The 11,361-nt window shown below is 35.7% G+C and overlaps 2 protein-coding genes across 3 annotated transcripts; one reads left to right on the plus strand and one right to left on the minus strand.

The window, feature by feature from the left end:
- The first annotated feature begins 990 nt into the window (after window positions 1–990).
- Window positions 991–7,299, plus strand: PSAT1 (phospholipid sterol acyl transferase 1). 2 transcript variants are annotated; one of them, XM_089624401.1, is made up of 16 exons: window positions 991–1,305; window positions 2,024–2,159; window positions 2,253–2,397; window positions 2,477–2,646; window positions 4,133–4,209; window positions 4,576–4,789; window positions 4,859–5,033; window positions 5,371–5,470; window positions 5,628–5,773; window positions 5,893–5,944; window positions 6,035–6,106; window positions 6,203–6,371; window positions 6,477–6,581; window positions 6,674–6,758; window positions 6,857–6,946; window positions 7,039–7,299. In XM_089624401.1, exons 1-15 carry the CDS (start codon window positions 1,096–1,098, stop codon window positions 6,936–6,938), a joined length of 1,938 nt encoding a protein of 645 aa, XP_089480527.1. In that variant the 5' UTR covers window positions 991–1,095; the 3' UTR covers window positions 6,939–6,946; window positions 7,039–7,299. The 2 variants fall into 2 exon arrangements, with proteins under 2 accessions (XP_089480527.1, XP_089480528.1); XM_089624402.1 differs by having other exon boundaries at window positions 5,679–5,773; window positions 7,039–7,298.
- A 691-nt stretch (window positions 7,300–7,990) lies between these two features.
- On the minus strand, window positions 7,991–10,749 carry LOC149388272 (rho GDP-dissociation inhibitor 1-like). The gene is made up of 5 exons (XM_089621566.1): window positions 10,403–10,749; window positions 9,693–9,756; window positions 9,374–9,595; window positions 8,340–8,464; window positions 7,991–8,222 (listed from the first exon to the last, which is right to left on the minus strand). Exons 1-5 carry the CDS (start codon window positions 10,586–10,588, stop codon window positions 8,154–8,156), a joined length of 666 nt encoding a protein of 221 aa, XP_089477692.1. The 5' UTR covers window positions 10,589–10,749; the 3' UTR covers window positions 7,991–8,153.
- Between the last annotated feature and the right edge of the window lie 612 nt (window positions 10,750–11,361).

Below are 11,361 nucleotides of genomic sequence, written 5' to 3' on the forward strand. Positions count from 1 at the left end.
AAATGAGAGACCTGTGAAGAAATAAGTGTTAACGAGAGATGTATTATAAGATAAAAATTGTATTAATTTTGTTCAAGTAATGTTTTGAACACGGTCCCATTAGGAAAATAGTCAGCTTAAACATTACAATACTAAAAATCGAAGTTTAATAAATCTTAGATAAATAGCCACTTTCAGACGTAAATGTTAAGTAAATATGCATTTTCATATAATAAACGTTGATTATTTACCTAAGATTTACATATGAAAATGACTATTTACATAAAATTTATCAAATGGTAACTATTTAACAATGTCAAACGTTTAAATTAGCTATTTTTCTAATTTTTTTGAATAAATAATACTATCAAATCAAAGTTTAATATAATTGGGATAATTTGATGTCCAAATTAGTGTGACCGTGAAGTCCAACTAACTTTCCAATTTTTTTATTTTTTTATTTTTTTTTTTATGAAAAGTTGAATGTCCAACTTGCAGTTTTATTTGTTTGGTTTGGTTTGGTTTTTTTTTTTTTTTCGCCAACGACAAAATTGTGCCCTGTATGCGCATATCATATTAAAACTTCATATAGGTTACAAAATATCATCGTTGAAAATAAAGAGATTTATAGTCAACCATCGTTGAAAACCATTCCTCAGTTCGTTTTTGGCCAAAATTCTTAATTTTTATGGTAAAAGCTTTGACTACGATAGAACAACTAACATATGGCTTCCGCCATTGAAATAAAAAATTACGAATATATTTTTTTTTCTAGCAATTTATAAATTAAGAATTAACAAAAACACAAAACATAGCAGAAATATTTTTCTGAGAATTAATTAAAAATTGAGAAGTAAGAAAAAAACAAAATCCAGTGTCTGTGAGAAACTCAGCGCCAATTAAATATAAACAGTGGCTAGTCAGCAGTGGTGGGGACACATACAGAGAGAGAGAGAGAGAGAGTCAGAAAAACAAACAAAACTACCAAATCCATCCAAACGCCCAAAAGCAAACAAAAAAGCGAATTTTCATTTGTTATTCTTCCGATTCCCTCGCAACTTCCTCAACCCAATGCTCTCGCTCTCTCTTCTTCTTCGTCTTCGCTGAGCAGAGGCAATGCGAGGAACTACTCGTCTCTTCTTCGTCTTCTTCGTAACTGTCGGCTCAGTTGCCGCCGGCGAGTTTACCGGCGACTACTCGAAGCTCTCGGGGATTATCATACCGGGATTCGCGTCGACGCAGCTCCGAGCATGGTCGATCCTCGACTGTCCTTACTCTCCTCTCGATTTCAACCCTCTCGATTTGGTCTGGCTTGACACCACCAAGGTAACGTTTCTTTTCTCCCTCTCCTCTGGTTTGATTTCCTCGAGTCTTCTTTTTTTTTTTGGTCTTCGTTTGATTCAATTTGGATGACTCGCTTGATAATAGCGCTGCTCTGATGTTTTTTTTCAAGGCTCTTTCGATTTTACAACTAAGTCGATCTTTTTTAGGTTTATTTGCCCCAAAAGTACCTTTCATGCTCTTAAATGGTTCATGTTTACCGGAACTAAAATCTTACTCAACTGCAATTAGAATCTTGAGAGAGGGACATATATATATCTGGTTCACACTGTTCTTGCTTCAGAAAAGAAAAACGCACACACAAACTGAATTGTTTGGTTATTAATTTTATTTATAATTAAATAATTCTTGATTTTGTTTAATTCAATGTGTTAACACCACTTGTACCTTTGTACTACATTCCAAGACAATCCTTTAATATTATGTTTGTCTAAGTCACAAGTGTGAATCTTAATCCTAATCTACTAAAAGTAACGCTTATTTTGCTAATTTCTGACTTTTTGCCATTTCTAATCAAAATCTTTCATCCCCTGTTTTGGTAGTTGTCAGACTTCATTTTTGTCTTTTTCTTGCTTCACAAAGAATTTTTCCTTAACCAAAAGAAAAGCTGATGCCATTTATACATGCCTACACTCATGCATATACATACGATATACATATTTAAATACGGCATAATCCAGGATTGGATCATTTATGTCTACAGCTTCTTTCTGCGGTCAATTGTTGGCTCAAATGCATGTTATTAGATCCTTACACTCAAGCTGATCATCCTGATTGCAAATCGCGCCCAGATAGTGGTCTTTCAGCTATCACGGAACTCGATCCAGGCTATATAACAGGTATGGTTTTCCATTCGTTTTTCGGATAAACTGTATAGGCTTTCTAAGCATGTTGTTGTGCCTTATGAAGTTTTAGTTTTGTGTGTTGGTTAGGTCCTCTTTCTTCGGTATGGAAAGAGTGGTTAAAGTGGTGTATCGAGTTTGGTATCGAGGCTAACGCAATCATTGCTGTTCCATATGATTGGAGATTATCGCCATCGAAGCTCGAGGAGCGAGACCTATACTTTCACAAGCTGAAGTGAGACGACTCGACCCTGAACTTTCAGTTGGTTGGGTCAGTGATGCTTACACTTTCCCGTTTCGCTTGTTTCTCGCAGATTAACATTCGAAACTGCGTTAAAACTGCGTGGAGGCCCTTCAATAGTTTTTGCTCATTCATTGGGAAATAATGTGTTCCAGTATTTCTTGGAGTGGTTGAAGCTGGAAATTGCTCCAAAACATTACAATGCATGGCTTGATGAACACATCCACGCATACTTTGCTGTCGGTATGGCTTTTTATTTTGCAATTTTAGGTATATTTATATAGATATGATTAATTTACAACCAGATCGAACTGGGCTTGAGCCATAGAGCCTGAGTCACACAAACACCAACACACCAACCCAGCCTAACGAAACAAGAACCAGCCGCAAAAAAACATTTCGCTAGACCATCCTCACAATTAGATGGCGCTCCGAATCCCAGGATAGGTCAAACAAGGAGTGAAATTGAAATTCATTACATGAGGAATACAACCACAAGGCAATGCCGCGGTTAATGCTTTCTAGAAGGCTGTTGAGGTTCCAATCTTCGTTGTTAAGTTTTCGATTGTTACGGACTCTCCAAATATTCAATAGTTCCGCAAGAACTCCAGTTTTTGCTGCCTCCACCAACTTCAAACTTTTTTTTCGGAGAAGAGTGCAACTTGAAGCTTTAACACCTCTTTAATGGAAGAAAGCCTGATGTGGTCGAAGAGCCAGCTTACGAAAAAGCCATTTCCATACCTCAGAAGCACCCCTATACCCCCAAAACAATCGATCCACGTTTTCCTAGTTACTATTGGAAACCTGACAACAAGTAGGAAGAACGGAGATCTGTGGGCTATGGAGCTGAATCAGGTCCTCCGTATTTACCTTTCTCAAAGCAACCACCCAGCCAAAGAATTGAACCTTCCTAGGCATTGGGGACTTGCAAAGAAAATCTGAACAGAGCACATTAGGGGTTGACACACAAGGAGCAATATTTTGTCTCATTAATTCTAAGCATTCCGGTCAATGAATCTCCTACGGACACTCCATTTGATCAGCAGCTTCTTATATTTCTCTCTGCAAGGTTCCTCTAGAGATGCAGATCCCATGATATCTGTCACAGACCCTCTTGGAGATAAGAAACGAAGCTGGATATGGCGGTGTTTTTGACGGTGCACAATCTAGGCAGAGCATGAAAACGCACTGCCAAACTCACATCTTCACACCGAACATCCTTCTGGAATCTCATTACCGTCCCGAATTCTCCACCTGCATCTACTATAGAATTTGTCTTGAATAGAGGTGGCAGGCCTCCAAGGGCTTCGATTGGTGGGGTTCCCCCGTGTTTTCCGTAAATGGCGTGGATGACTTATACCATAAGGCCTCGGTTTCCAAAGGGAAGCGCCACTACCATTTTTCTAACAAGGCTATTTTCTTCTCTATTAACCATCCAAAATCCGGCCCTTCTTTTTTTTTTCTTGGATCGAAAACACGTTTCCCAAGCTACCGCGGGGCGGCGCTTCGTTTTCCAGTCAAAACCTTCCCATAAAAACCATCTCATCTGTTTCTTCATCTCCTCAGTGACACCTGTAGGTATCTTAAAAACTGACAGGTTGTATGTTCATTGATTAAAAACCACCTCACGTGTTTAATTAAAAGCACTTGTCTCAAGCGTATAAGTAGTTGAATGATCATGAAGCATTCATGTTTATTGATTTGTTTAATATCGTTGGACTGATTTTAGGGGCCCCTCTTCTTGGTGCTACCGATGCAGTCAAAGCTACGCTTTCTGGAACGACATTTGGTCTTCCTGTTTCTGAGGTGACTGTTTTTACATTCGTTTTCTGGCCATTGATCTCTTATTACATTAGCTTGTTCTCTTCTCCTTTTAGAACTCTTTCGCTATGTTTTTCTACCATAATATGACGCACACCAGGTTATGCGTAATTGTATAGTTTTATTGTATTGCTTTTTAGGTCATTATTTTATTCTTCATTACATTGTCATAGAACTTTGTGTCATGGCATTTTTGTTGCATTCGCTTTGGTGACCTTGTGCTTGTTTATAAGGGTTATGTTTCTTAGACATCTCCAACTAAACTTTGTTAAGTTGGTTTTGTATACTATTAATTCACTTTGGCAGCTAGCTTTGGGTGTCTTGCTCTAACTTCATGCTTCTGCAAATCAGGGGACAGCTCGACTGTTGTCCAACTCCTTTGCTTCGTCACTGTGGATGATGCCATTTTCAAAGTATTGTAGGGCAGAGAATGTGTATTCTAAGCATTTCTCTTGGGGGAGCGAGAGGAGCGGTCAAACTTATCACTGTGACGAGCGGGAATATCGGTTAAATTACTCTGGGTGGCCAACGAATATCATCAACATTGAAATTCCTTCAAATAATGGTAAAGCTTGCTTCCCAAGTTATTGCAGTGTATTTTCCTCACTCATACATGTATACCCTCTAAATTCAGGATTCACTGCCTATCCGTCTGCTACCTCGGTGGCTCAGCCCAATTTTTCCACCATGGAATGCGGTCTCCCAACTCAGTTGTCTTTTTCAGCTCGTGAAATATCAGATGGGACCTTTTTCAAAGCAATAGAGGACTATGATCCGGACAGTAAGAGGCTGTTATATCAATTAAAGAAGTGCGTATATCTTTTAAGGACAAACAGAATGAACTTTTTGCATGTGTTCTTCTGAGGTTGGAGGAGAAAATAAAACTATTTCTCCTTTCAGCTGTGCTGTATAGATTGAAAAATAAGCCACTGGTACTCATGCTTTTTAATTGGAATATTAATGAGGAAAATGAAAATGTGTTTGAATATTCACTCGTCTATTTTAATGCTTTTATTTTTTCTTCTGGATCATTAATCTCAAGTGGGTTGGCACTTTTTGGTGCATCCAATATCATCAGTATCTCTGTTCCTCACAATATATTGTGTAATTCGATATGGCTTTCCAGCATAATTTTACATATTTCAGGTCATATCATGGTGATCCAGTTCTAAATCCACTTTCGCCTAAGGACAGACCTCCGATAAGAAATGTCTTCTGCATCTATGGAGTAGACTTGAAAACTGAGGTATATGACTTCCCTATCCTGAAAATAAAGTACTTAACAAGAAGATCAAAATCCATGGTTCTCTGAAAGGTTCATCTTTGTGTGTGAACCAGAATACAGTTCTTCGCTTTTTTCCCCTTCCCTTTATGCTTGATTTGATACCCTATTGTTTTAGTAGTGTTATGTGGCTGTAATAGGTTCTTGGTACTTCCTGGCAATTATAAAACAGGTTGGCTACTATTTTGCACCAAGTGGAAAACCATACCCTGATAATTGGATCATTACAGATGTGATCTATGAGAATGAAGGATCGCTGACCTCAAGGTAATATTCTTCTCATCGGTCTATGCGTGGGGCTCAAAATATCGTAGAATTCAAAGACCATTTAATAATTTCGAGATATACTGCTCAAAACATGTTTTTACTCGGAAATTTACATGTAGATCAGGGAGTGTCGTTGAAGGAAATCCAGGAGCTGCTAGTGGGGATGACACTGTAAGCTAAATAATGTCAAAGTTGATCAGAAGTCAATTAAAGAGGATAGAATTAGAGATAAATCGTCATGGTAATGAACACGTTGAATAGGTACCGTACCATTCTCTCTCTTGGTGCAAGAATTGGCTTGGACCAAAAGTAAACATTACTAGGGCACCACAGGTCATCTATAAAATTCTCCACTTTTTTTTATTTTATTATTAAGAATGCATATAAAAATGTTTTCTAAATTTTTTATGTTTTCCATCTTGATTTCAGTCGGAACATGATGGGTCTGATGTTCAAGAGGAGTTGAACGTCGAGCACCGCTTCGAAGAAGATATTGTTCCCAACATGACAAAGTCACCCAAGATAAAGTACATTACATATTACGAAGACTCTAAAAGTCTTCCGGGAAAGAGAACAGCAGTTTGGGAGCTCGATAAATGTAACATCTTTACTGATGCATATTTGTGTAAATCATAAAACTCGCTCTTAGTTGATAATACAAACATGTAAAGTTACTTTCTTTTTACCTTTTTGTTGCGTGTAGCAAGTCACAGGAACATTGTTCGAACCTCAGTTTTGATGAGAGAGCTGTGGCTTCAGATGTGGCATGACATTCACCCCAATGCCACATCCAAATTCGTAACCAAAGGTAAATATAGAAGTTCGTTATAGTTTTTTGTCTTTCCTTCTTTCTGAATTGTTTATTATTAGGATCAACTGTCTCTCTCTTGGTCTTAACAGCCAAGCGTGGACCTTTAAGGAATGATGATTGTTACTGGGATTATGCAAAAGCTCGTTGTGCATATGCCGAGCACTGTGAATACAGGTTCGTAATTTCTTTTCACTAACTAAGGCATAAATTTTAAAAGGTCGGACATTGTTTTTCACCTTTGGTTTGTTTCATGTATTATGGTGGTGAAACAGATACCTTTTTGGAGATGTACATTTAGGCCAGAGCTGTAGATTGAAAAATTCCTCTGCTAAAATGCTATTGAATTACTTATAAATATCAAGGTAGCGAGTTTTTCTTTCAAACTTCTTCTCAAGTTGCCACTTAAGCTTCTCTAATTGTACGCTCAGATAACCTCGTTTGATGTATTTTGCAGGTACAGTTTTGGAGAATTGACTCAATGCCCTCCCAAGAAAATATTCACGTAAATCTTAGCATGTAGAGAAAACAAACTATACCGCTATTGCTAATTCAATTGAATTTGTATATTAGATGATAGAGCTATGTAAGTCATAACAAGGGTTCTCGAAGAAATACTTCCTCGAAAAAATGTGAGCAAAACAAAAATGAAGCGTATTTTTGGATTGCATTATCAGTGGATAGTTTCGTAGTTTGTTTTTTGTTGTTATATATATAATATTTTAGAGGAAATGACAACTGGATACATACTTCGAATTTGACAATTATTCGTTTTTTTTTTTAAATATTTTCACATTTGTTTTAATTATGGATTAATCAATCTTAACTCTATCACCATCAATGATATAAGCATGGACTAAAATAAACAAAATTAATACAAAAGTTTTATATTTTGTGGGGATTAAAATCTCGCAGGGCGTCATCTTGCAAGAAAGTGGCATCGTCACCCAATTTAAGTCATCGATGGTAATGGAAAAAAATAATAATTTGAATACTGGCATAAAAATACATTTTTTCTTCAAATGCATATAAGATAATTTACAATGATCCTCAAATATATAAATGTGTTTATTTATACTATCTTTAAGATTATAATATACATTTTGCCCTCGTGTAATGTATTTATTTGATTAAATATATGTATAAAAGTTACTTAATATACAAGTTAAATATTATAATAGAAATAAATAATTATTATTAATTTTTTTTAATGTTAGAAAGGAGAATGTTGGAGATCCAACAATATATGTCATAAAACTGCATTTCAAAGAGTTGGAATGAATTTTAGAATTTTCGGTCGGAGATCTCTAAATAACTTAATAATTTTATGTGACTTTTCATCCTAAATTTTGATTCGAGTACTCAAAAAATACGTACGAGTGGTCCAAAAAACTTTTGTAAAACTATAGCTCTGTATCACATGCACATTCCAAAAAAAAAAAAAAAAAAAAAGCTCACTACTTTTACATTTTCATCAACATCCTAGAACTAGAAGTATCTTCGAAGTACGATTCTTTAAAAAAAAATAAAAAATTAAATGATGGGAAGAGGCAAGAAGTTGCATAACTTCTATTAAGACCTCTTTTTAATCTCAAAATTGTACTTGAGTTCCATATGGCATCTTCTGTCATCATCTTCAAACTACACAAACCAAAATAAAAAAATATATCATTTGATATCTGAGAGGCAAAGGAAATCACATAGAGGACCAAAGCAATGTTTTATTTTTTATTTTCCTATTATTGTTGTTTAATTTACCTTCAGCTTAGCAGAGTAAGTCCCTCTTGCAAGAACCCCAGATGGAGTGGTTTCTTCCTCCAATTTGTGCTCATAAGGTTCCCTATTCGGAGCAAAAGTACCCAACATTCCCTTGCTTTGATCAACTAGTCACAGCCATAGAATCATCAGCGCAATTATATTACGATATCAACTCACCAAAAAAGAGACAATATTAGCTACATGAAGCGTTCTGGAGCCTAATTTGTTGCCTACAGAACGAAGACCTTACACATAGACTTAACAGGTATTTTAGAGTGTACATGTGTGAGCGAGAACATGTTTGTGACCCAGTATTTTTTTTCTCGATCATATTAAATATACAGTGAACAGTGGTGTACCGTCTTTTATTCTTTGATTACTGATTGTTTTTGATAGATCATCCCAACACGGGTGTGTTTGGTACCTGGAAAATCTAAGGGGAAAAAAATAATTTAATCCATTGTATTTTCCTTAGTGTTGTTAGGACGGAGGAAAATTCGGGGGAAGAAAATAGGGCTCAATAGGTATATATGTTCATATAAGAACTCAAGTTTTGTCATATAGTTAACGTTTGGTAAATTTTAAGGAAATAGCCACGAGATTTTATTAAGAACGCCAAAAAGACGTTAATATTCGTAAATAATTGTAAATAAACCGTCAGACTCCAATGACATAAATAAAATGCTAAAAACGTTCAAATAATGTAACATCACAATAATGACTATTTACTTAAAATTTACAAAAGATTAGCTAGTTAGCAATTCTCTAAATTTTAATGGCTTAGTTACTTATAAATTTGAAGAAAATATCAGAGGAAGCGTATTGCTTATATTTTCCTAGGGAAAATGGGTGGAAAATAAAAATACAAGCTTTCCTGCAAAAAACAGAATAGAGAATTATGATTTGTCCCCCCAATTTTCCTTCAAATTTTCATTTTCTTTCGGTAAAATACGCTACAGGTTTGCAGAGACAATGCAATAGGCTACACTAAAAAATTGAGAATCGTGTGGTTGATATTTCAAAACAGAACAGACCTTGAAGTCCTCCTTTCCAGACAGTGTTGGAGTACGAGAGACCTGAGACGATATTGTGTAGCACTGTGAATCTCAGCTTCAGCCGATACTGCGAACCCTCTTGGAGCGTGAACAAGATTCGGTCCTTTTGCTTCTCATCCACGGGCAACCCAGTGTTGATCTCCCCGAACTCGTCGGAGATGATTCCAATGGAATGAAACTTGACCTCCGGTTCGGTTTGGCCTGAAATTCAGGAAAAGAAGGGCTAATCACGAGGAACAAAAGAGCGATTGAAGAGAACAAAACAGTGGTGATTTACAAATAGGTTTAAAGTGCAAACCAATTAGGTCACTTTCCAAGGAACCAAGCAACTTCTCTTTCCACCTCCTCAAGCTATCATCATCCTGCAAAACAGGTGGTTTTGTGTTTTTCATGGATGATTTAAACAAAGAGCCAAAGAATTTCCTTTAAGCTTCTGTTACAGCCCGAAAAATGCAAGGAAAAAATCACAATTCTTATGTTGTATTTAAAAGTCATGAAAAATGAGAGTAAAAAAAAAATATTGAGAAATTAGCACAAACATGAGCTCCACGTTTCAAAATTTGGATACATTTCGTTTTCCACTCGATTTTCCATGAAAAATAAAAAATCCTTCTTTAATCATTCATTTTCTCTCTTATTTTCACCCTAGTTTTCTTTCTCTTATATTTTACCTCAATCCAAGCAACGAAAGATAATATTTACAGATTTTATTTTCGTCTCACTCTTATTTTCCACCCTAAACAAACCTAACACAAACTGAGGTGTCATATATGAACATAGAGACGTTTCATCATCCTTTTTTTTTTTTTTTTTTTTCTCTGTGCTCTTTATGGGCACGAAAACACCAACATGGATTCAGACTTCAGAGACGAAACATACAAAAAAAAAAAAGTTTTAGGACAGACTGAATTCTGAATGCTATGTTACTCACTGCGGGTTTACATAAACCATCAATCTTGAACATACCTTAGAAGATAAAAAAAAAAAGATAAATTTGAAAATAAAAACCTTGTCCTTTTCAATCTGGTCCCTGAGAGGAACGAGAGGCCCAGGAAGAAACCCACCACCATTTCCATCGCTACGACCAATAATATCAAAGCTGTGTTGTTCTTCATCTTCTTCTTCTTCTTCTTGCGCAACAGAACCATAAACCTCCCTCTCCGACGATGTCCCAGCTTTCGCTTCTCTCTCCATTTTTTTTCTCTCTCTCTCTCCGAAAACCCTTTCGAAAACCGAGGAGAGAGATTTCTATATTCAATCAGAGAAAAGAAGGGTCGTCGTCAAGAAAAAGCGAGCGGACATACAAATAATGAATTGTCGGTGGCGCGTAATGTGTTTGGTTTGTGTGTCGTTGTGTCTGTCTGTGACTGTGTTTTTGTTTTTATGCTTCAAATCTCTCTTTTTATAAATAAAATATATAATATTCAACTGTGTCTGTACACTGTTTCTCAAGGACTCACTTTTTTTTTTCTTTTTTTTTTTTAAAGAAAGGAGACATGGGTTGTGTTTGATAGTTAACTCAAAAAGTTTTTGTTTTCTATTTTCTAATTTTTGTAGTTGTATTGAAAAATTATTTTGCAGTTGTTTTCAAAAAGCTGTTTGGTACAGTTTTCATTTTTGTTTTTGAGAAAGTGAAAAAACTGAAAAAAGTGTTTGATATAGTTTTCATTTTTGTTTTTGAAAGAATGAAAAGAGAAGATGAGGAGAAGGAGAAGGAGAAGAGAAGAATTTTTTTTTCCAAAAACACATTTTATTTGTTTTCAGTTTTCTTTACTTTTTTACAAAACAACTTCAAAATTTTTTGAAATTTTTTTCCGGAAAATTAAACCAAACACATTTTCGTTTTTTGTTTTCAAATTTTTCAACTCAAAAACAGTTTTTGAGAGGAGAACCAAACATGCCCATGAGTTCTCTGTGCTTTTTTTTTTTTTTTTTTTGAGGGAAAGCTGATTCCATTAACCAGAAAC

Source organism: Urtica dioica, chromosome 8 (genome assembly GCF_054948205.1).
Source record: "Urtica dioica subsp. dioica isolate 48M chromosome 8, U.dioica_male_clone48M_v1_H2, whole genome shotgun sequence".
In the NCBI taxonomy this organism is placed as follows: domain Eukaryota; kingdom Viridiplantae; phylum Streptophyta; class Magnoliopsida; order Rosales; family Urticaceae; genus Urtica; species Urtica dioica.

Coding starts and splice junctions, on each gene's coding strand:
- PSAT1 (XM_089624401.1), top strand. CDS start 1,096: ATGCGAGGAACTACTCGTCTCTTCTTCGTCTTCTTCGTAACTGTCGGC. Junction 4,210..4,575: donor TTGGTCTTCCTGTTTCTGAG/GTGACTGTTTTT, acceptor TCTGCAAATCAG/GGGACAGCTCGACTGTTGTC. Junction 5,034..5,370: donor CTGTTATATCAATTAAAGAA/GTGCGTATATCT, acceptor TACATATTTCAG/GTCATATCATGGTGATCCAG.
- LOC149388272 (XM_089621566.1), bottom strand. CDS start 10,588: ATGGAGAGAGAAGCGAAAGCTGGGACATCGTCGGAGAGGGAGGTTTAT. Junction 8,465..9,373: donor CTGGAAAGGAGGACTTCAAG/GTCTGTTCTGTT, acceptor GGCTGTGACTAG/TTGATCAAAGCAAGGGAATG. Junction 8,223..8,339: donor CTTACTCTGCTAAGCTGAAG/GTAAATTAAACA, acceptor TGGTTTGTGTAG/TTTGAAGATGATGACAGAAG.